Below are 23,625 nucleotides of genomic sequence, written 5' to 3' on the forward strand. Positions count from 1 at the left end.
GGTGGAAAGAAGCACTGGATGAAATTCTTCCTTGCTGTAACAATAATAGGAAGGCTGTAGAGGAAATTATTTGGTTATTGATAAGATGATATGTGCCAAGAGAAAAAGATTTGGAGTGGGTTGAAGCTAAACTCTCTAAGGTTGATAGGAATGGTTTGTAGTAATTCCACATGTTGACCATTGTAGTAATTTCCTCATAATTATTTCTCACTACCAAGAAAGTAGACTCCCCATTCATCAGATGATTGTGCAAATATTTCAAGATTACACCTACCAACAGTTCAATTACTGCTAACATTAGAAATCTCTGATGGAGTGCTGATATAGACTGTTCGATTTCATGTGAGCTTTGAGTTGTTTGCAAACAACCTGCAATATTCCAATCAAAATTTTTGAAAAGAGAGCTATGGTCAATTTGTAACAATAATTATCCATCTAATAAGAGCTATGGATAATTTGTATTTCGAAATATCTGCTACTATTTTCCAATTTAAAATTCTGCAAAGGAAAAAGTAAATATTCGGCACTAACCAAACTTGGTATTACTAAAATGGAATCATTTCAAATTCGTCCAATATTTCATATAATTCAACAACTCAATAAATACTCAGCACTCCAAACATTCAAAGTTTTTCATATAAAAAAAGTTGAAAATGTCATCTCAAATCCAAAAAAACCTACAAGAAGAATGTCCAAACAAACCAATCAATGCTGCTACTGCTACCTCTGAGGAGGAGGGCACAGTTTTGAGATTTTATCCTCAGGATATTACCGTTACTCGAAACCAACCTCTCCTCGAAATGATAGAGAAATGTTACGTCCCCCAAGTCTTTAAAGATGGTCCTCAAGATGCTGAGATGAGTATTGTTGGTGGAAAGATTAAAATGTCTCAGATTGACAAGTTGATTCCACGTACTCCAGGATTTGATAAGTTACATACCTTCACAGCTGCCAAGTTGACTGCAAATATGTGGCGAGACACTGTTAAGGTGTTGAGAAAAACATTCCCTGACGATAAAAAGTTGAGTAAGGCAGCTGAATACTGGGATAAGATGCCAAGTGGAACTCTCCAAATTAGTCCATATGGTTTGGAAGACGAAAAGAATGCCTACTATTCACGTGGTAATGGTAGTATTGAACTAAAGTTTGGTTATTTCACTGATGACAAAGGAGATACAATTTACACATGTCAATCATCTGACATTGTTGCTCATGAAACTGGACATTATGTACTGGATCATTTGCGTCCAGAATTCAATGATTCTAGAAATGTGCAAACTGGTGGCCTTCACGAAGCATTTGGTGATATTTCTGCCTTAAGTTTCGTATTTGCTGATGATGCCATGGCTAGAGCATTAATTAATTTAACATTTGGTAACCTTCATGCTTCAGCAAACAACTTCGCTGCTAACTTGGCTGAGGAATTTGGTATTTCATTGGGAATGCCTGGTTATCTCCGTAGTGCTGATGATGATTACAAACTTTCTCAGGGTGAGGAAGAGGTCCACTTCGTATCAGAGGTGTTTACTGGCGCTTATTATGATGCCCTTGCAAGTGCTTTTAAGGCAGCTACTCAAGAATTCACTGAATATAATTCAGTCACTTTGTTGCAGGCAGTGAGTGAATATGCTCGTAACCTCCTACTGCATGCCATTGTAACTGTTGGAGGAAAATCACCAGATTTTGTTGATATTGCCAATCGATTGTATGAGATTATTGACCTCCATAGTCAGAATGCACCTGCAAAAGTAGCTTATTTGCAAAAGTTAAAGTGGAAAACTTACTTTGAAACTGAGTTTGAGCGTCGTGAGGTCAGTAAACCTGTTAATCAATTACGCTATGCTGCAAAAAAGAGGGATATGGTAGCTGAACAAGTAAGACAAGTAAGACCAGAGAAGGAAATCTTAACAATGGTTTGTGGTGCACACACTCTTCAAAATTAATTATGTATATATATAAACAGCAATTAGTGAGTATTATTGGATGTGCACTTCTAAGATATTCTTCACATCACATTCTCTAATAGCTGATTGAATATGGCAAAATCCTCCACATCGATCTCTATTGATTAAAACTTTCATCGTCCCATGAGGTGCATATTCTGGATCAAAATCAAAGGCAATTTAAAATTGGACATTTGTGGCCATTTTCAAATTCACACTAATCAACATATTTCAATGCTTCATTGATTGTAATGAATTCCTAATAAACACCATGAACTGTCCACTGTAACTTATATTCATAAAATGGCGCATTTTCAAACAGAGAGATTTCAGTAAACTATTTAAATTTATGCCAGGTTTTGAGATAATGGTGGGCTTAGAATTTAACGAAAATGGTGTGCCTTCTTGTTTGCCCTCTTCGATGTGTTTTAAGCTATGGGAGTACACTTCAATTTCCTTTTTGCTTAAAATTTTTATCTCAAAACGCGGCATTAATGGGAACAGGTGGAAATAATGAAATGGGATGAATCAGGAATGGTAGAATTAGTGGTTGACTAAATTAGAGAGGGAAATTCTTTGGGTTTATCTAGTAATTTCCTTAATATGTTCAATGCTATGTTTTACATTTACTTGGACTATTGTTTGAGAAAACAGTGGATTACAGCTTCTGAAGTCAAAACTGGAGAGGAGTTTTATTTCGAATATGATATTCACAATTATGAGCATATCAACAATTTTCCATCTGCTAGTACTGCACATGATACTTGCATTGACTGACAAAGATGGTGAAATTGTTTTTATTAGGTTTTGTTTGAAATGTTTAACCGGAGAAGAAAAGCAGATGAATATGTTGATGAGAACCATATGAAGAAAATTGATAATTTCCAAAAATTGTTGGATACTTTGCATTGGTGGGGAAAGTAAAGAGCTGATTTTCTGAAATTATACCTAAACAGGACACTTTCAGTCATTCTCCACCCAGAGCTTGAATCTAGAAAAGATAGAACTAATAAAAAAGAAGAAATAGTTGAAATTTTCAATTTACTTACAATGGAAGTTCAGTGTTCAAAGAAATTAAAAAGAACAATCTTAAAAAAAAAATGGGCAATCAATACTCACTTCCACCACACACAAAAGAAGATTTGAAACAAATCCCCAAGAACGATTTGCTCAAATTAAAATTCGATATGACAATTAAACAGAAATTGGCCGAGTCCATGATCGGATCAAACTCTTCATCATCGTCGTCGGTTGTCAATTTAATTTTCGATACGGATATTGGAAGTGATATTGATGATGCGTTGGCTTTGGTTTCAGTGTTGAATTTACCGAGAGAAGCCGTGAATGTGTTGGGTGTGACAACTGTCTATGGTTATGTTGAAGTGAGAAGTCAGGTAGCTTCGAGGATTGTTCAAGCATATGCAGAGGATGAATTTGCATCGAGTGGAAGAGTGGTGGATATTCCTGTATTGACTGGATCTCACTATTCAATTGATGATCCAATTGTTTTGGATCCATGTTGGCATGCAAATACGGAAGGAATTGGTTTATTCAAAGATGAGGAAATTGAAAAGATGAAACAATATCAAAATTGTTATTTGGATAGAAATGAATTAATGAAACAACACTCAAAGAAGGCAGCTGAATTTATTGTACAAAAAGCTAAGGAATTGAATGGAAATTTGGTGATTGTATCATTGGGTGGATTGACCAATGTTGCAATGGCCTATCAAATGGATAACAATTTGACAAAATTAGTGAAACGAGTTGTTTTTATGGGAGGTGGAGTAGTTCCAGTTGGAGGTACCATTCCAGATAATTTTGAAAGAGGCGTCGAATATCATTGCCACTCAAATCACAATATTAGACAAGATCAATTTGCTGCCAATGTAGTTTTTTCAGCTGGATTTGACGTTTATTGTGTTGGACATACTGTTACTCATTCAGTTTGGTTTGAAGGAAAAACAGTTGACTTTTTGAGAACACTCTCATTTCACAAAGGACAAAATCCATACGAAAATGATAATATTATAGAATCTTATGATCCACAATATCCTAAAATGGCTCATATTCTTGGTACATTATTGGATGTGTGGCTCAAACATCGAAGCGTTGTTTTTAGTAAGACAATCAAGGGAACTTGTCCACATGATGCCTTAACAACCTATGAAGCAATTTTCAATCAACAATTTATCAAATACGTACGAGGACACTTTATTGTAAATGAAACTGATGGCAAAGTTTGTTTCATCTATGATCCAGATTATGGTAAGGTCAATGTGGCCATTGGTTTTCAAAACGATCAAATGCCAGCTCAAATGCTCTCCCTCCTTTCTGAATCTCTATTGAAAGCTATTCCAAAAGATGATTTACATCTCTATGGACTCCATTTGTAAATTCATTGAAGTGACCCCATCCAGAGAGAAGGAACATTTATGAAAAAAGAGATGGAAATTGTTGAATAATCTTGTGAATTTAATTTGTTAATAATTGAATATTTTTTTCATTCAATTAACTGGTTTATCTAGCAATAGCTCATTACCAATTTAATCCAATAATATCATCTCTTAATGTTTTTTGAAAATTCAAACCTTCTTCTTGGAAGAGAATCCTGTAAATTGAGCTTTGCATCATAAATAACAAAGGTCCATTGTGTAAAGCGTTATTTTCCTCTTTAGAACTCTAAAAAAAATGCATCAGCAAGTTGGAATAGCAAGTAGCTACCAAACGTCATCCTCATCGACGCCCAGCATTTTGCTAAATACTACTTCATCTTCGGCATCTTTGAATCATCATCAGCAGCAGCAGCAACAGTATCATTCTCAAGGTGGGGGATATCAACAACAAATCAATATGATGAATAATTATAGTAATAATAATAGTACATCATTGGGAACCAATAATAATAATAATTTGGATACTATGAGTGGTGTTAGTTATGAAAGGCTTGGAGGAACGGAGAATAATCCGTATCCTTCGTTTCCTCTTAATTTGAGAAGAAATCAGAATAATCAAGTAATTGCTCCTTCACCCTCATCTACAACAACAATTAATTCAATCAATAATAATAATAGTAATAATAATAATAATAATAATACTAACAAAACAGGATGTTGTGGTGGATCGAATAAGAATAATCAACAAGCAAACACCACCAGTAATAATAACGTTTCTCCCAATAATCCACCTCAAGGAATGCACTATTGTGCTTGTAAAAACTCATATCAACCTGGAGCCTCTGATTGTGAGTTCCAACAATTCATTACCAAATTTGCCAACGTTCCGAATACTACTCCATCACCCAACTCTGGATCGACTTCACCTCCTTCTAGTGTCACACCAGAGGATAACTTATCAATGCACACTTCAACTGTTGAGAAAGCTCTTCCGAAAGCCAATACATCCTGTTTATTGTGTAAATTAAGACATAGAAAGTGTGACTATAGTCATCCTTCCTGCACACATTGTATGAAAGAAAATAGACAGTTTTGTCTCTACATTAGTAATGTAAAGAGAGGACCAAAAAAGCAAAAGGATGATGTGGATAGTATGGACCTGGATACAATCACCAAAGATAATATCGACACTATTTACAAGACTATATATCAAAATATTTCTAATATCAAAGCTGATAATGAAGTGGTATCAAAGTTGTCATTCCAATTATTCAGTAAAATTGTTGACAAGCTTCTTCCACGTTCGGCAAAAGAAGATATCTATGAATTAATGAGGGTAGCCTTACATCCAACGAATGAGGTTTTTTCTGGTGATATGGATCATTTCTACAAGTATTTTTACAAGATTGGAGAAAAGGAAATTGCTCTCGTTTCTATTTTGCAAGCCATAGCCCTTCAAAGATTAAATTACAAACAACTGGCAGCTAGACTCTATGAGAAGGCAAGATCAAAGATGTCTGTCATATTTGATCATGTATCGGATTTTAAACTCATTGCTGTTTATGTATTTGTGGCAATCTACTTGTTGGGAGATGGTGACAGACCAAGAGCTGAATACTTTCTCAATCATGTTAAATTCTATGTTAAAGAATTTCAACCAACAATGCACGAAGCACAATTTCTACTCAGAACTGTACTTTTATCAGAATCAATTTTGCAAGATAACTACGACCAACTTCTCAAACACTACGAAAATATTCTCCTCTTCTTTACACCTCAACAACACGATCCTGAAAATTTACCTCAATCTGCCATCAATAGTATTTCCAGTTATATTGTAAATTCAAATGAGAAAATGTTCAAACCTGGAAGATGTAGAATTGGAGATGCTGATTCTAATGGAGAATTGAAAAGGCAACTGATTCATTTGAGAGAAATTATTGATAAGAGTAATCAGGAATATCCAATTGGTTATCAACATTTATTGGACTCACTACTTAATTCTAATGATGATATTAACAATTTGTGTATTAATTTCAAACCTGAGAGCTCTGAACCTTTAGAACAGAAAATTGAACAAATTAATATGGCCATCGAGAATATAAGAAAACAATACGGAAGCTGGGATTTTCTTGGAAACACTTTCATATCCATGCTATACAGCATTGTAATTTTACACAAGCACAAATCATTCAACACTGATGAAATTTCAGTGGATGCTGTCAAATGTGCTGACATGATTACCAAATCAACAGAGTACGATGATTTTTCACTTTCTTCATTCCCTGCCTCCATTCCTCTCTCAATTGCCTGTAAAATTCACATGAGCTCTATGAGAAATATCCTTCGATCATCCACCCTCATCATTCACGAATACTCAGAACAATTGAGAAACTATTTACAAAATGATTGTGATGCTCTCCAAATGCTCACTGCTAAATTCCCCCTTGTTGAGAAGAGATTCTCAACCTTGGTAAAAGATGCTCAACAAGCATTAGGAAAATATGCAGAAATGAGAATGACTCAACCTCAAAGATTTGTTTCCCTTGACTCTATTTCCAAACATTTCCACATGTAAATTTCCTTTGAGTCATATTCTCATAAATGCTCGGAAAGATCTAACGAATAAAACTTTCAGTTACATTGTACTGGATATTCCCGCTCAAAACTACAGTTTTTATTTTTGAAAAAAACAATTTAAAAAAAGAGTTACCGCTCTCTTCTTCATCAGCTATTCTTCTCTTCTTGAGTACTAGTAAAAGCAGCAGAATGCCTCAAAAGTTTAGTATCTATGAAACATCGTACAACTCGAGTCATCATGGAGCTCAACTAAATGATAACCTTAAAAATCCAATCCACAAGAAGGCACCACTTTCCGACAAGATGACCTACACAGCTGACCACAAAGAACACCACTTGGCAAGTACTGTTGCCGATTATGCAATTGAAATGAATGAAGATACTGGAACCTACACCCTCATTCATCCACCCTCAAAATATCACTCCGAAGCCAAATCATCATTCTCCAACAGACCTCTTGCTCCAAATAATGACCAAGTACATCAAGAAAATAAGGAACACATCAAAAATCTGGAACAAGACATGAAAGTCACAATGGCCATGCCAAAGGATGATCCAGAATCTGTAGAAATGTTGGGTATTTACAAATCAACAACTCATGCTCACTACGACAAGACCAAAGTGTTCGATACAACCCAACCACAAACCATTATTTATAGAGATCAACAACAGAGAGGAAAAGTCAAGACAGGATTTAAATCGTTTACTCATACTGATGATATGAGTGCACCTAGTTCGAAATTCCTTGTGGAAAATTTGGATATTCAAGCAAAGGCTTATCCTCAATCATTTGCTGCAACAACTAACCTTGGAATGATACCAACAACTAAGGAAGAGTACAATCATATGGATGAAAAATTTGAGCAACAAGCCACACTTAAAAATCGTATGATGAAATCAACTTTGGAAAAGCAAAATCAGCCAATTAATGAGCACTATATTTCTGAGCAAAAATCTCAATATGCTGCCAAAGATCCTGAACATTACCAAGTTGATAAGAGTTTTGTAAAACCTCAAGTATTTAGTTATCGTATTGACACTGTAAATGGAACGCCGTGTGTCAAGGCAAGTTATACTCAACCGATTGTACCATCAAATTAAGTTTTGAATACCAATAAAGACGTGTGTAATTTAGAGCAATTTCAAAAAGTCACTTGCTGAAGTGGTTTCCTTCTTATTCTTTTTCTTTTTTGAAGAATTATTCTTACTGGCATTATTCGATGAGTTTGAGTCATCTCTCTTTCTCTTCTTGTCATCTTCTTTTGGAGCTGCTTGTGGTTTTTCCTTCTTTTGTGAATCAGTTGATTGATTCAATTCACTTCCTGAATTGTTTTGTTTCTTATTTTTCTTCTCGTGTGGATTATTGGATGGAATAGTCGATTTTTCCTCTTGTTTTGAATGGGGTTGTTGTTTTGGATGTTTGGATTCTTCCCTTTGATTTTGGGTTTCACTCTTTTGTTCTGTTTTTTGTGTTGTTGGAACAATTTGACTTGCAATGGTCTTATCAAATGGAATTATTAAATATTTCTGGCATTGTTTACATTTGAAAGTGAGTACATTATTATTGGCATCCTTTTGAGAACAAAGACAATAGACAATATGAGACCATTTCATCTTTTCATTCTTTGTAGTGAAAAATTGTTTCAAATTGAGTGAACACAACTTGTCTCCCTTTGTAACATCCTTAATAACAATCTTTGTTGAATTTTGTTTTGCCAACTGATATCCAGTATTTCTATCCAGAAATGAATGTCCACAAAATTGACAAGATTTTACATAATTACTAGAATGTCTACTAACACTATCCGAACAAGCACTTTCCAAATGAAACCTCCTCATATAAAATTCAGCCAACTCGGAATCCTTTTCTTGCATAGCTTCAGCTAATTTAATTAATTGATTTTGCAAATTAATATTTAAATCATTTTCCGTAGCAATAAGGTTATTATCTAATGATGAAGAGTTTGATTTTTCTATTGTTGTAGCAGAATTCAATGATGATGTTGTTGCTGCTGCCGATGAAGAAGATGAAGAAGATGAAGGCTTTGAATTTTTCTTCTTGGTTGCTGCCTTGGAACCTTTCGGAGCCTCCGTCAAATCAAGTTGATGAATTTGTTGAATCTTGTTCTTATTTTCAATAATTGTTTGTGATTGTTTGACGAGTTGCTTCTTCTTGATATTGGACAAATCATCCAACATTTTCTTCTGCTTGATGAATGAAAACATTTTTTTATTTGTGTGTTTTTTAAAATTGTAAATGGTTGCAATTTCTTCTTGAAACAGAGAGCAACACAAGATTTTACAAAATTAGTAGTATATTATTATTACTTTGTTACAAACTCTCTAAAAATACATAAACTCATTTGTGTTCATTTTGTTGCATCATTGAGTTAAACCAAGTTGAAACATTGTGAGAAACGACTGTGAATTGATCTCCAAGATAGTTGGAAACTTCCTTGGTCTTGGAAGCAACATCTTTGGCTTGTTCTCCAAGATACCAAGCAATGTCTGAACCTGACATGTTTGTAATGTCTCCAGATGTAAATGGATTCTTTCTTGAATTACTACTGGCAGCTGAACCAATACCTCTATATCTGTCAGCATTGTTATTGGATGATGATGTGTATGATTCTCCGTATGGGGAATTGTTACCATAACTACTGCTGCCATTGTTATTATTATTATTTGAATATCCACTGCCAATTCCACTATATCTGTCGCTATTATTATTGTGAGATGAATTTGATGTTGTTGATGCGGATTTCTTCATAGTTGGTGTAGTAACCCTATGGTCATCATCCTTATCCCAATCATTGTTGAAAAAGTCATCATCATTAATATTTTCTTGTTTTTCCACAACCACTTCCTTTGTTCCGAAAATATCATCATCCAAGTTTGAACTACTATTCTTTTTGGATGAATTCTTTGCCTTGCCGAATGAATCTTGAGAGAAGATATCCTTGCTGCTTGATGAATTGGATATTGTTCTTCCTGGTTTGATTTTGAAATTATTATTCGATGAACTGCTTGTCAGCACTTTATACTTTGGTTCAGAGGCAGTTGGAGATGGAGTAGATGTCTCCTTCAACATTTCATCCTCAAAACTCCAATCATGATTGTTAGAAGTATTGGAAGGTGGTGCTGATTTGACTTTTTCCTCGCTATCAGTTATTATATCAGTGTTAACTGTGAGTGTTGGCTTTTTATCTGAAGTTCCACTGTTGTAATGTTGTATTAATTCAATGATAATAATAATTGTATAATTATTTGATAGAATCAATCCATACAATATTGATAGATGATGATGACACGATAACATTATATTAAATAATTATTATGGATAGATAACATTAAATTTGATGAAAATTAATACTACTACAAACCTCTTTTGTTGTACTTGTTGTTTTAAGAGAGCAGCATATTCCTTTGCAGCCTTTGAATTATACTTTTGAGCAATAGGCATCCTATCAATTCCCTTGCTGGTAAAATATTCTCTTGCCTTCTTATTTCCTCCGTTTACCATTGCTTGTGTATGTTCATCAGACCACTTGTCCAATGTGGCTGATTTGACAAAACTAACATCAACTCCCAAACTTCTGTGCACTCCCGAACATGACAAACAGAAGAAAACACCAAATGTAATTGAACACCAATCAGGATTTTTGGTTGTACAATCAATACAAACTTTGTTCTCTGGCTTTTCACGGAGCTTCTTCAAAATACGTTGATTCTCTTCAGACATTCCAAAATTGTTATTTTAAATATAAAAAATCAAATTTAAAATTGTTATTGTTGCGGTGATGAAGTTTGAGAGTTTTTTTTCTTTTGGATTTTTTTTAGAATTTTTTCTGAATGAGGTGAAGGGGTTTGCTGACGTAGACAGGTAAAGTGATTTTCAGCAGCTATTAAGATGTTCATTGGAAAGTAAATTGTTAGGTAATGTATTGTGCATTGTGGAGGGATTTTTTGGATAATGATTGGTGGTTAGTATTTTAAAGTAGATTTTCTGATTCAGGGATTTAATTTTGATCAAGTTGTTCATTTCTCAAATCATACTTGTCTTCAGTTATTCGGATGAGTTTTGGAAATCGTTCCTTAGTTAATATTTTAAGGTTGATATTGTCCATGGATTGAACTTCGAGGTATTCAAGTTTTGGGAAGTGACTCTCAGAGGTGAACAATTTTGTGGCTAACTTATTTCCATAAAGAAATAGATTTTGTAAATGTTTTAGATTGTTGAGACCTTTTAAACTAGTCAATTTGTTGTGAGAAAAGTTCAATTCCCTTAAATCCACCAATTTGGAAACATCGGCTGATGATATTCTATTGACATAGATACCTAATTTTTGAAGTTTAGTCAAATTCTCTGTTATTAATTCGATGGAAGTTATCTTATTATTTCCCAAATCTAGGTCTGTTAAATTTGTCATTTGGGAGATGTGCAACAACCCTTCGTTAGAAATTTCATTCCCTGTCAAGAAAAGTTTTGTTATTGAGGGTAATGCTGATACGAATAGACATCCTTCATTCCCCAATCTATTATCCATCAATTTTAAAGATCGAATCTCTTTCATTCCATTAATAAATGATAACTGATCAATAATATTATCGCTCATATCAAGCTTAGTGAGTTTTTTCAAGCTATTTAAATGATAGCATGCTTCACTACTCAAATTGCACGACTGAATTTTCAAACTTTTCAAATATTTCAAATTGGAAAAAAATTTGAAACATTCATCAGTCACTTCACTCATTTGAGTCAAAGTCAACGATTCCAAATTCTGAAACTCTGACATTTCATCATATTCTAATTTTGTAAATGTACATTTTCCAATTTTCAAAACTTTTAAACTCTTTTTGATATTACACACCAATACTTTCCATGAATTAAATCCCATTTTCACATTAAATATTACAAATTCTTCCAATGGAGAAACAATATTCTCCCAAAACTCATTATTCTTCAAGTATCTAATTTCTATTCGTTTCAAACTCTTGCAATTTCTCATCAATTTTGCATTCACCACTTGACTTCCCTTAAACACAATTTCCTTCAAATTATCCAATCCTTCCAAACATTGACATTGTAGAATAGTAGCATTTGGTTCCAATCTCTTTACAACATGAATACTCTCCAAATTCCTCATGTATTTTCCCAAATATTTGATACACAATTTCGGAGTGGAAAGATGTGCAACATTATGAAAAATTCCCTTCTTCATGACCTTTTCAAAGGAATCAATCTGTTTCGTATCACTGATAATAACATGAACATTCCTCACTTGCAAAACCATATAATTCCAACATCTAGAAACTTGTCTACATTTGAACAATTCTTGAAACGATAAATGGACGAATATTTGATGAATGTACAAATCCCGATCAAAATGAAGGCATTGATTCGATAGAAATTCTTGTTCGTGGAGAACATGACAGTTAGCGGGATGATTAGTATTGCCCATTTTTTTACTGTTGTTTTATTTCGAATCTTCAAAGATAGGTCTTTAATTTGTTATATTTATTGTGCATTTCTATAAAAGAAAGGTGGCAATAATAATACTGAAATCAGCTGCTGAGTAACATACATGTCAACTACTTGTTAAGGAAAGTTGATTGTTGGCCACACCATTTTCAATATACTTTACAATTATATTCCAACATTGTAAACACCATTGTTACAATAATACAACTTTTTTAAAGACCCTTTTCACTATTCCACAAATCCATTCAATACATCCTTTTTCATCCATTAAACCCAAAACAAACACATTACAATGATCATCATTTCCACCTTGCTAAGCACTCACCCATCACCAAAACACACATTTTCCCACCAAAAAAAAATGTTTGCCAACAATTCCACTACAACCACCACCACAACATCAGCAATAACAACAAACTCTTCTGTTGGTGGTGGAGGTGGTAGTACTGCTTCTAATGTTGCTGTTCATGGAGGAGGAGGTACTAGTGGTTATTCTTCTCAGCAGCAGCAAGAGGGAGGTAACAACAATAACAATAATAATACATCATCGATGAATAATAGAAGTAGCAATGCATCACTTGGAATGATTTCGAGTACGACCTCATATTTTGATCTGGATTCGAATGTGGAAAAGACAATTCCTACAAAGACGATGGCACCCTATGTGTTGCAGGGAAAGGAGTTGGCAGAGGCTGGAGTTGAAGATACGAATTGTTTGATAAGTGTTCCATTCTCAATTCCGTATATGGAGGTTTTTATTGATAAGTGTCAAGATTTACCAACAAAATTGAACAGTAGTGGATTATGTGAGTAAGTAGTTAATAGAGTGATCGGTTGTTTATTGATCATGATGATTTTTCACATTCGTCTGGTTTCGAATAATATTTTCAAATTAATTATAATCATAATTATGAATATATTACAGTCCGTACATTGTACTCTCAGTGATTCAATTGGGAGATTCCGAGTTGAGAGACTTTTCTCAACTTCCAACGAATGAAGAGTTTTGCAAATCTTCCAAAATCAAAAAAAACAATAATCCAACATGGAACGGTAAAGAAAGATTTCTAATGGCTGTTCCTCCTCAAGTATTTTCCACAACTTCTTCAAGTTTAGGGGCAATGACCATGTCAGGAGCATCCATTCAAACCTCTTCAAGTCAATCGTTTACTATTGGATCTAAAAAGACTGGAATTTCATTTAAGGACAAAAAGAGCAAATCCAATGATAATATATCTCCTTCAAAGAGCTCAGATAATATTGGTTTTAAAAATCAATATTTATTGATTCAAGTGTACAGTTATGATCGTTTAAAGAAGGACAGTTTTATTGGATCTGCAAGAATTGGTCCTCTCTCAAAGTTACCTTATGGTGTCATGTTGAGCAAGACAGTGCCACTTCACGAGTCTGGCTCTGGAGCAACTTGTAGCCTGAGATTTATTGCGCACAATTTTGGATTATCTTGGGAAGAGTTTGAAGAAATGGATTCTGCTGACAATGACTTTTTGACATTTAAACCTGTTTGTGCTGATGTAAGTTGTTAACTTGATTTGTGTTAACACATTATGTGAAAATAGCCTGTGAAAGCAGTTTTGGACAAAATTTCAGGTTCTCGCTATGCAGGGCAATTTCCAAATCCAAAGGATGAAGTGAGATTTGCCACCATGCTTGCAAATAAGAAACACATATTGGAAACCTATCTTAATAAGGATTGGGTAGAAGTGGTCCCAACACAAAAGAGATCTATTCCAAAACAACGGGATTTATCAGACAAGGATAAAAAGACACCAACCTCCTTCTCACCTTCTAATGAAATGATTCCTTCAAATTCAGTAACAACATCTCCTTCTCCAACTCATTCGAGTGTAGTTGCTGTAGATTCACCAAGACTTTTCAATGTCAATCCAACACCTCCTCAACAACATGAAAATCAATTGAGTACAGCCGCTGAATCTCCAAATATGAAAGAAAGTCAGTCAGAGGATTCTCTCAATAATCAAAATACTAACAATCAAATTGAAGATACCAACACAAACAATTCAAGTAATTCTTCAGACCACGAAGAAGAAGAGGACGAAGACGAGGCAGTTACTGAAGAAACAGTCTCAGACGAAGAAGAGGATGATGAAGAAGAGGAAGCAGAAATGGACAGCAAGGAAATGAAAGAGTTCATTCAAGAGCAAGAAAAACAACTTCTCAAAGGAAAGGTTGACATTAAATTGATCATTGTAGATCAGGAGAGAGACCAGAAATTCAAAAGTTCTGCCAGAAAATTACTCTCACCCATTCTTTCCAAGTTTGGTTCAACCAAAAATCTCTCAAGTTTTGGAATGTTTCATAGTTCTCTACTGATAGGTAATTGGATTTTGGAATGGAATGATAGTGCTCTGTGTGTACCAAGAAGAACTTTATCTAAAGCTGCCCTATTTTGTGCAGATTTGGAACCAATCACAACATTGGAAGATTTGAACCAAGTTGTTGACAAAATTGCTGATGTAATTGTTGAGTGGAACACTACCAAAAAGTACAAACCAATGGGAGGAAACAGATGTGTCTATGGTAATTGCCAAGATTTTGTAGAGGCTGTCCTTTCTCGGTTAGGTATCAAATGGCAGATTGAAAATCCGTACATTAGATACTTCTTTGAACAATTGAAAAAGAAAGGATCTACAGATCTAAAACTCTTCTTTAAAAAGGAAGACGCTGACCAAGAAAATTCCTTCGTACAAAAGTTTAAACTTCTCAGCCAATCTGGGTCAACAGCAGGACAGGGAACCTATTCTATCAAATTTGCAACTCATGAACAATTGGATCAATTTGTATTGAGATGTCTGAGGATAGATCCAATGATGAAAACAAACTATCCTGAAGTGTGGGGAATACTCAAAGGTTTTGATAGAGCTTTCTGGCTGAGACATTTGGCCTGGGAAGAAATGAAAGAAAGAAAACGAAGAGAACTTGTCTCTATTGAAAGAAATCTGTTCAAAATTAGTCAATTAAGAAGGGCTAACAAATTGACAGAAGAAGACAAGTCCAAAGAGAATAAGCTTTTCGAAAGAGCTTCAGAAGTTCAAAAAGAAGTTGAACGAATTGAAAAAGAAGGTAAACCAGTCAAACCATTTATGGGTAAACAATTGGATGAACGAAAGGAATTGGTAGAAGTTGATCTTTGTCCCTTCTCCAATCCTCTCACAACCTATTCCATAAGATTATACAATTAATATCTCCATAATATTACTTCAAAACAACCCCATTTCAATAACAAACTGTTTCTAACATGTTTATTTCAATACTATCTTAGATGATTTGGTGCAATTTCAAATATCACCCGAAAAGATTCTCAATAACAAGTTAAAAAAAAATGTCGCAACAAGCATCTTCGTCATCATCATCCGACGAGACATTCCAACTTCCTGCACACCTGACAAATAGTTACTTCTCAACAAATCCTCACATTAAAACCATTCCGGGTTTATATGTATTTGCCAATTACATTACCAATGAAGAGGCACGTCAAATTATCAATACTCTCGATTCACAGGAGTGGTGTCATGAAATTTGTCGTCGTCAACAACATTATGGCTACTTGTACTATCATACAAGACAAAATATTCCCAATTTACAACCAACAGAACAAGAGGTTTCACCTCTGAAAAGTTTGGAATTTGACAAGTTTTGGACAGAATTATTTTGGGAAAAGATGGTCAAGAGAGATGGATTGTTTAATATTGATGTTGCACACAAGTGGTGGGTGAATAAGGAAAATAAGAGTGAACCTCAATGTTTAGTGAATGAATACATGTCAAGTCAGGGAATTGCTTCTCATGTGGATAATGTGAATGCTTTTGGAGATGTCATTGTTGGAATTTCACTGTTAAAACCTGTTTATATGACATTTAGAAAGGATAAATTGGAAACTAGAATTCTTTTACCACCTAATAGTTGTTATGTTTTGACAGGAGAGTCGAGATTTGAGTGGAGACATGGAATTACACATATGAAACAAATTCATGTTCCTTCACAATATATCGTTCCTGAATTGAATGAAAATGAAAAGGATTTTACAGTTCCACGAGATGAGGATGATGAGGATAATGATGGAAGTAAATTGTACATTCGTGAGGAGGGTTACAGAAGAATTTCACTCACTTTCAGATTTATCAAATTGGAAGGAACAAAGAGAGTTGATGAAACTGCTCCAGAAACTGATGCCTTATGGTAACTCTTGAAATATTCGACAACAATACTCCAACTCTTTTCACAATGTGAATAAATATACTTGAAAATTCTTATTTGATGAATACACAAGATGCGTGGGCAGTAAATCTCCAAGGTGGATGATGTGTTAACATGTTGAGAAATTGGGTTCTTTTGAAATTTACATTGTCGTTACTGAGTGAAATTTTGTTCAGTTTTGTGAGTGTTCTGCTTTCAAAAAGAGTTTCAATATCTGTTTGTTCAAGTGCATTGCATGAGTTGAAAGATAAACTCTGTAATAAGGGAGCATTGGCTTTGGATAAGAGACTGATGGACTGGCTTCCGAGAGGATTGTTAGATAGGTCCAATCTCTCCAGATTAGAAAGAATACTACCTTTTGCTAAATTTGAAAATACTTCACAATCAAGTTTACAAAACGTAAGTTTCAAATATGAAAGTGAAAATGAATTTGCTCCTCCCAATGTTTTTGCCATTTGTGAATCGAAATAAATTTCTGAAAGATTCAAAATTTTGAGGGTATTCTTGAATAGTTCACTTTCGCATAATTTCATGATTGTTTGAGATTTGATAGGATTTTTTGAAAGATCTAGCTCTGTAAGCTTTTTACAACCACTGAACATATCTCCAACATCAGAGCAACTGATATAATTATCCCTCAACTTAAGAACCATTAAATTTGAAAAGGTTGGATTTTTACAAAGAATTTCCAACGAATTCTTTACACAATTTCCTTCATTGTAATTTTGCATTACACTTGTAAAATCCAAATATGTTAAATTGGTCAAAGTTTGCGAATTTGCAAAGAAAGAAACCATTTCATTTGTTAACCTATTCAATGAAATTGTCAATTTCTTTAACTTTTTCAAATGAGGACTTTTTGCCAATGCTTGAATTCCCAATAATTGAAATTTAGTAGCTGTTAAATTCAACTCTGATAAATTTTTACAAATTACTGCACTATTTACAAGTGAAATAACACCCTTATCTCCCAAATTATTCTCATTCAATTTCAAAAATTCCAATTTTGGGAAATTCTTATTTCTAGTAAATGGAATAATATTCACTGAATCCAATATATTGAAAGGAATATCCAAAATCCTCAAATTTCTCAAAGTTTTACAAGATCCTAGAATGGAAGGTAAATTTTCATTTCGATCCCAAATTTCCAAATGATAAACTCCATTCAAATATTTGCATTTCAATATATTTTCAATATTCTTACTGCCAGATAATTTGATTGGTAGGGAACTACCTATTCTCAACCACTGACGACCCACCAGTACGAAACTTTTGAATAATTCAATGAAACTTTCGTCCGTGATGATATAACTAAAAATCTCTAAAAGGATATCATCAGCAAAAACTTGATGTTCATATAATTGATAATCTGTACGTGGTGATGTTGGTGATGATGGCGATTCGCTGACATTTATTGCATTCTCTTCTGCATCTTCTTTAGTTTCATGTAAGTTAGAAATTTCGTCTACTTTCTTTTTTTCGGAAACAACATTTCTATCATTAATTTTGCCTTTTGCATTTCCCATTTTTTTTTCAGTATTCTACAAATATTATACCCTTCAATACTACCAACTAAAATCATCATCACAGCTCATCAAATAAATTTAAAATCATCATCACGAATATTCAATTTTCTGTGATGATGAACATCTACAGCGCTAAAAAATGAGCCGTTAAAACCAGAAAAAAGTTGAAATAAAAAAAATGGTAATGCACCACGGGTTGTAGAGAAGAGAACAATTTTCATATTTAAAACTTTAAAAACACAGCCGAGTCGAGTCTCTCTACCAAATATTTTGTACTTTACGGAATATAAGTTGTTTGTGCAAGTCATTCAATGCCGCCACCACCACATCGTGAATCATCAACATCAACATCATTAATTAGAAATACCTTACCTATTTGTATTAGTACTCATAATAATTTTAATAGCCGGAAACCTGAAATAACAATCATGGGTATTGGTTCATCTTCACCTACTCCACCTCCTTCAACCAACATCCCCATCAATAAGAAGAATTATTCAAAATCAACACCATCCACTTCATCACAGGTGTTATTATCAGTGAAAGAAAAAACAATTTCATTGCCACCACAGAAAACTAGTTTTACTTCGACGACAACAACAACATTTAAACCACAAAATGCAAAATTCAAGGAAATACCAATGAAACCTTTGAGTGAGTTGAAGAATATGCTTTCTTATTATGATGATTTCGGAAGTCTTTATTTCAACTCTAATTTAATCAAAGACTATGCAAAGGAAATAACAATTTTATTGACATATTCCATACATAATGAATACATTTCTAATATCAAAGATAACCTTGATAAGGCACTTATCAAGTTCTTATCGATGGATGGACATGCAAAAAACAATAACGATATAGAAGAGTTTTTGGATGATTTCAAGTCACTTCATTTACAATGTTTCAAAATTCAAAAAGCTACCGAGGAGAAACAATCTGCAAATTATCTGCATTTATTCACACAAACAGTTGCTAAAAACCACGACATGTCAATATCGGATTTAATTGGTTGTGTAAAGAAATTTGCGGACGAATTACCAAAATATACTGAGCTGCATGCAAGATCTAAGAAAAAGAGGAAAATAGATGTAGTGTCGGATGAAAAAACAGAATGTATAACGAGGATGAATGAATCCCTGACGAGGGCTGAAAAGTATATGAAAAAGTCCAAGACTGAAATTACCGATTATGCATCACATTTACTGGATGTTGCTCCTTCACCTACTGTTCAATTTCATACCCATTCCACGGAAGAGTGTGACAAGTTTTTATTTCCATTCAGAGGGGATGTATTGGAATTGGATAAATATCAGTATCCAACACTATTTGAATGGTCTCAAGAAACTAAATTACATATGCAACAAGATCTGAGTGGAAAAATCTCCTCTTTTGGAGTACCTTCAATAGAGAAGGGCATGGAATTTTGTGTGAGATTTACATGTGAACAACTTTCTCCAAAAGTAACTGGAAAACCTCTCCCTGTACATTTACAAAAACTATTGAATTATTTTGATGAAATTGATTCTCTATCTAATACAATAACAGACAATGAAACTTCTAAGAATACAAGACACATTGCTGACGTTTCTGATTTAATTCTGCACGATCCTGTGGAAAATAAGATGAAATTAATGCACCCCTACTACCAATATTACTACTATCACTACTATCTTTCACTTTACAACTCATTTGAGAATGAAAAACCAGAATCAGAAGAGAATCCATTCCTGAGTATGGCTCCTCCTAAAACAAAACCTCTCAATCGTCCACTATTTGGAAAGAGAGTAAGAAATATGAGAAATGCTCATCCTGACGAAACTCCCACACTCGAATCTTTTCCCTCTTTTGAATTTGGATTTCCCTATAATTTATCTAGGAATAATTTACAAACAGATCAAGGACATACTCACTAAATTATTATAAACATATTTGTAAATATTATTTTTCATGAGTTGTGAATCTGTTTCATTTAAAACATAAAATTTTGCTTTTAAATTTGGCGCCAAAGCATTTCTTGCTAACACAAGAATTTAAAAAAATACTCAACACAACTTCCACTAAAAACCATCATCACACTTTCAGAGTTTTACTTTGATAAACATTTTTATTCCGAACAAGTCAACACTCTTTGAAGAACTCACACTTAAATAATTAGTGGATAATTATTTCGAGATGAGCTCCCACATAGTAACATTGAATACTCAAGAGGTTAGAGAAAGAAACAAGAATCGGAATGATAAACCAAAAGAAATTGAACAAAGAAATCCGTTTTACGACCAAGGACAAAGTTTGATCAGGTCCAGTCTAATGAAACTTCAACAGGAAGAAATTAATACTTATGAATTCAAGTATTTTTCGAACAAACCAAAGAAGGTTTTCAGTACATCGTTTAGTATATCTTTGAGAAATGATATTTTACGGTTTTCAGGAGAGGACACTCTTTTTACACCAACATTTTTAGGAAAAAGAATGACTGAGGATGAATCATCAGATGAATCATCTGAGGAAGGTACAAAGATAATTATTGAAGTAGGCAGTAGTAGTGACGAAGAAGAGGAATTTGCATTTAATGAAACAGAAGTTGATGGTCGACCAATTATGGAAGCAATGGATTATAGCAGTACTAGTGGATCAGATGAAGAGGAAAGCGAAGAAGAAGGAACAAGTGAAAGTGATGAAGAAACAATATCTAGGACTAGTAGGAAACGCACTCTTGATGAAAGAGTAACCTATCCAACCTATGATAGAGACTCATTCAAATTCACTCCTATTCAGACTAGTGAGGAATTGTATCAGGAACTTACCTTAAAGGATTACCAATTGGAAGCCATCAACTTTTTATTCAATAATTACTGTGAAAATAGGCCATCCTGTCTTGCCCATGAAATGGGTTTAGGAAAAACAATTATATCACTTTCAACACTAAACATAATGTACAAGAAATTAGGAGTATTTGGACCATTTTTGATAGTTGTACCTTTAATTACTTTGCCTAACTGGGAAAGAGAGGCAAAGAAATGGTTGCCTCAATTTAAATGTCATACAGCTTGGGGAACTGCTGTAAATGGCACCAAAGCTAAAGCTCTTGAAGACACATCTAAATTATATTCTGAATCAGTATCTGAACAGACCCCTTTACTTGTATTGACGACATACGAATTTTTGAAAGAAACTACTGTGACCAGAAAAAAATGGGCTTGTGTTATTTTCGATGAAGCTCACAAACTCAAATCTCAAAAAACTCAAGCAAGAAAAAACGCTGAGAAATTGAAGAAGGAATATTTTTTTCTTTTAACTGGTACTCCAATGCAGAATTCTCCAGAAGAGCTATGGAGCTTGTTGAATTTACTGGATCCCCGAGCGTTTCCTAGCTATAAGTTATTTGAGGAAAAATATGGAGAGTTGGAGACCGAAACTGCTATTACAAACCTTAAAACAGCAATTGCACCTTACTTGATAAGAAAGACGAAAGCACAAGTTTTGCATGCAGAAATGCCACCAAAAGAAGAAATCCTTATTGAAATTGAATTGAGTTCAATTCAAAAGTCTGTATATAGAGCTATTGTTGAGAGAAAAGTGAACTTTTTTAGAAAACAGTTTGCCTCTAAACAAGATTTAACATACATTGTAAATAGTCTGAGATATTGTTGCAATCACCCTTGTCTCATATCTGGAATGGAAGAATATCTGAGAGATGAACAAAAACGTGATGATAAGGGTATTCTCATTTATAGCTCTTCTAAAATGGTTGTGGTTCACAAACTTCTTAAGAAATTTAGGGATGCCAATGAAAAGACATTGATACTCTCTCAATTTTTGGAAATGTTGGATGTTTTGGAAAGTTATTTACAATCAGAACAAATATCATATGTTAGAATAGATGGATCTTGCCCTTCAGAGGAACGACAACGTTACATTGACAAATTTCAAACAGATTCTGAATGTAGAGTTTTTCTACTCTCTACCAAAATAAGTCAAGGTATTAATTTAACAGCTGCAAATCATGTGATTATTTATGACTCTGATTTTAATCCTTTCAACGATTCACAAGCAGCAGCAAGAGCTCATAGAATAGGTCAAACAAAGAAAGTATTTGTTTACAGATTGGTAACAAAGGATTCCTATGAAAAATATATTATTTCTAGGGCTAGTAAAAAGTTAGGAAGAGAAAAATTAGTTTTGGCAGAATCAGATAAATCAGATGAAGATATTACTGCAGAAGAAATGCAGAGAATGATAAAATATGGAGTCTACTCACTGTTTTTGAATAAGGAACAAAATATCAATAAGGACAATGAATTGATGAACACAGATATTGATAAGATTCTGGAAAGATCCAGTAAAATTGGAGTTGAAGGAGAAGAGGATGGTTCCTTAGTAGATGTTATTAATCGAGTTACTGGTAATGATAAATCAATAGAAAAACAAACATCGAACGAGGTTATTAAGAGTGTATACTTTGTTCCCGTAGAGGAGGTTAGTGATGTTGCATTAGATGATCCAAACTTTTGGGATAAGACATTTCCTGATTACTGTGACATTTATACACTGGAATCCAGATTAGAAAATGTTAAACCATTTGAAGCTCATGAATTTGAGAGCTATTTCAAAAAATTGGTCCATGTTGCGACCGAATCTATCAATAGAAGACAAAAGGTTTCTGAAGAGACAGAGAAGCTCTCTCGAGTTGTTGAAGAAGACAAAAGAGGCTTGCCAACAAAAAATCAATTACATACTTTTTTACTCAAACTTAACTCTCAAAGATACAATCACCACTATCACAGTCTACAAAAAGATCACCTAGACCAAGTTCAGAAATGGATAGATCAACTAGAAACAAAAACTCTTAGAAATAAGAAAGTGTGGGCTTCTAGTTCAGATAACATTAAGAAGCAGGAAAAAAGATCTTCATCCAATGTTAATGATCATTTAGATTCTGATGCTGAGTTTGATGGATCAGATAGTGATGATGGAGATAATACTGATGACGAATTTGAGTGTGACCAGAATGAATTGGTGAGAGAATCTGAAAGTTTACATAACATTAATATCAAGACTGCACCTCCCAAAAAGAAACAGAAAACAACCCGTAGTAATAGAGGTATTCGAGAGAAGTCTTCTGAAAATGAATCAGAAAGACCACACAAAAAACCAACAACTCATAAGAAAGAACTCAAGTTTGAAAAAAGTCAAGTTTCAAATCATTTACCTCCACCAACAACAAGACAGGACACAATGAAACAGCAACCAACAACAGGTTTTTGGCCCAGCCATATGCAGAACACTCCTCTTCAATTGTTTCATCCAGTGGAAGCTCCTCTACAAATCCTTGTTCAGCACTAAGTGCTAATAATCAACAACCAGCTCAAATAGTAAATGCTCAAAGCCCAGCCACGAACCAAACAAATAGACAAAGGAGAACAAACAAGAAACCAACACAAACTCAACCAGTTCCACAA

The 23,625-nt window shown here is 34.0% G+C and overlaps 11 protein-coding genes across 11 annotated transcripts; 8 read left to right on the forward strand and 3 right to left on the reverse strand.

Moving 5' to 3' along the window:
- Positions 1 to 653: 653 nt before the first annotated feature.
- Positions 654 to 1,943, forward strand: NAEGRDRAFT_67797 (uncharacterized protein; the record flags this gene model as incomplete). The annotated part of the gene is made up of 1 exon (XM_002676865.1): positions 654 to 1,943. The coding sequence occupies one exon, from the start codon at positions 654 to 656 to the stop codon at positions 1,941 to 1,943; it is 1,290 nt and encodes a 429-aa protein (XP_002676911.1).
- Positions 1,944 to 3,043: 1,100 nt separating this feature from the next.
- On the forward strand, positions 3,044 to 4,339 carry NAEGRDRAFT_67798 (uncharacterized protein; the record flags this gene model as incomplete). Its single annotated transcript, XM_002676866.1, has 1 exon — positions 3,044 to 4,339. One exon carries the CDS (start codon positions 3,044 to 3,046, stop codon positions 4,337 to 4,339), a length of 1,296 nt encoding a protein of 431 aa, XP_002676912.1.
- A 295-nt stretch (positions 4,340 to 4,634) lies between these two features.
- Positions 4,635 to 7,003, forward strand: NAEGRDRAFT_79829 (uncharacterized protein; the record flags this gene model as incomplete). The annotated part of the gene is made up of 1 exon (XM_002676867.1): positions 4,635 to 7,003. One exon carries the CDS (start codon positions 4,635 to 4,637, stop codon positions 6,915 to 6,917), a length of 2,283 nt encoding a protein of 760 aa, XP_002676913.1. The 3' UTR covers positions 6,918 to 7,003.
- A 105-nt stretch (positions 7,004 to 7,108) lies between these two features.
- NAEGRDRAFT_49224 (uncharacterized protein) lies at positions 7,109 to 8,020 on the forward strand (the record flags this gene model as incomplete). The annotated part of the gene is made up of 1 exon (XM_002676868.1): positions 7,109 to 8,020. One exon carries the CDS (start codon positions 7,109 to 7,111, stop codon positions 8,018 to 8,020), a length of 912 nt encoding a protein of 303 aa, XP_002676914.1.
- Positions 8,021 to 9,216: 1,196 nt separating this feature from the next.
- NAEGRDRAFT_79830 (arfGTPase-activating protein) lies at positions 9,217 to 10,719 on the reverse strand. Its single transcript, XM_002676971.1, has 2 exons — positions 10,303 to 10,719; positions 9,217 to 10,137 (listed from the first exon to the last, which is right to left on the reverse strand). Exons 1-2 carry the CDS (start codon positions 10,659 to 10,661, stop codon positions 9,279 to 9,281), a joined length of 1,218 nt encoding a protein of 405 aa, XP_002677017.1. The 5' UTR covers positions 10,662 to 10,719; the 3' UTR covers positions 9,217 to 9,278.
- A 219-nt stretch (positions 10,720 to 10,938) lies between these two features.
- On the reverse strand, positions 10,939 to 12,381 carry NAEGRDRAFT_67802 (LRR_RI domain-containing protein; the record flags this gene model as incomplete). The annotated part of the gene is made up of 1 exon (XM_002676972.1): positions 10,939 to 12,381. The coding sequence occupies one exon, from the start codon at positions 12,379 to 12,381 to the stop codon at positions 10,939 to 10,941; it is 1,443 nt and encodes a 480-aa protein (XP_002677018.1).
- A 381-nt stretch (positions 12,382 to 12,762) lies between these two features.
- NAEGRDRAFT_79831 (uncharacterized protein) lies at positions 12,763 to 15,691 on the forward strand (the record flags this gene model as incomplete). The annotated part of the gene is made up of 3 exons (XM_002676869.1): positions 12,763 to 13,211; positions 13,327 to 13,933; positions 13,979 to 15,691. 3 exons carry the CDS (start codon positions 12,763 to 12,765, stop codon positions 15,620 to 15,622), a joined length of 2,700 nt encoding a protein of 899 aa, XP_002676915.1. The 3' UTR covers positions 15,623 to 15,691.
- A 71-nt stretch (positions 15,692 to 15,762) lies between these two features.
- Positions 15,763 to 16,623, forward strand: NAEGRDRAFT_67804 (uncharacterized protein; the record flags this gene model as incomplete). The annotated part of the gene is made up of 1 exon (XM_002676870.1): positions 15,763 to 16,623. The coding sequence occupies one exon, from the start codon at positions 15,763 to 15,765 to the stop codon at positions 16,621 to 16,623; it is 861 nt and encodes a 286-aa protein (XP_002676916.1).
- A 186-nt stretch (positions 16,624 to 16,809) lies between these two features.
- On the reverse strand, positions 16,810 to 18,163 carry NAEGRDRAFT_67805 (uncharacterized protein; the record flags this gene model as incomplete). Its single annotated transcript, XM_002676973.1, has 2 exons — positions 16,810 to 16,992; positions 17,015 to 18,163. The coding sequence occupies 2 exons, from the start codon at positions 18,161 to 18,163 to the stop codon at positions 16,810 to 16,812; spliced, it is 1,332 nt and encodes a 443-aa protein (XP_002677019.1).
- Positions 18,164 to 18,474: 311 nt separating this feature from the next.
- On the forward strand, positions 18,475 to 20,079 carry NAEGRDRAFT_49227 (uncharacterized protein; the record flags this gene model as incomplete). The annotated part of the gene is made up of 1 exon (XM_002676871.1): positions 18,475 to 20,079. One exon carries the CDS (start codon positions 18,475 to 18,477, stop codon positions 20,077 to 20,079), a length of 1,605 nt encoding a protein of 534 aa, XP_002676917.1.
- Positions 20,080 to 20,338: 259 nt separating this feature from the next.
- On the forward strand, positions 20,339 to 23,509 carry NAEGRDRAFT_67807 (uncharacterized protein; the record flags this gene model as incomplete). The annotated part of the gene is made up of 1 exon (XM_002676872.1): positions 20,339 to 23,509. The coding sequence occupies one exon, from the start codon at positions 20,339 to 20,341 to the stop codon at positions 23,507 to 23,509; it is 3,171 nt and encodes a 1,056-aa protein (XP_002676918.1).
- Between the last annotated feature and the right edge of the window lie 116 nt (positions 23,510 to 23,625).

This window comes from Naegleria gruberi, assembly GCF_000004985.1.
Source record: "Naegleria gruberi genomic scaffold NAEGRscaffold_25, whole genome shotgun sequence".
In the NCBI taxonomy this organism is placed as follows: domain Eukaryota; phylum Heterolobosea; class Eutetramitea; order Acrasida; family Naegleriidae; genus Naegleria; species Naegleria gruberi.

What these genes read in the sequence shown, in the direction of transcription:
- NAEGRDRAFT_79830 (XM_002676971.1), bottom strand. Translation starts at nt 10,661, where the DNA reads ATGTCTGAAGAGAATCAACGTATTTTGAAGAAGCTCCGTGAAAAGCCA. An exon ending in CAACAAGTACAACAAAAGAG is followed by an intron (nt 10,138 to 10,302) that starts GTTTGTAGTAGT and finishes ACATTACAACAG; the next exon opens with TGGAACTTCAGATAAAAAGC.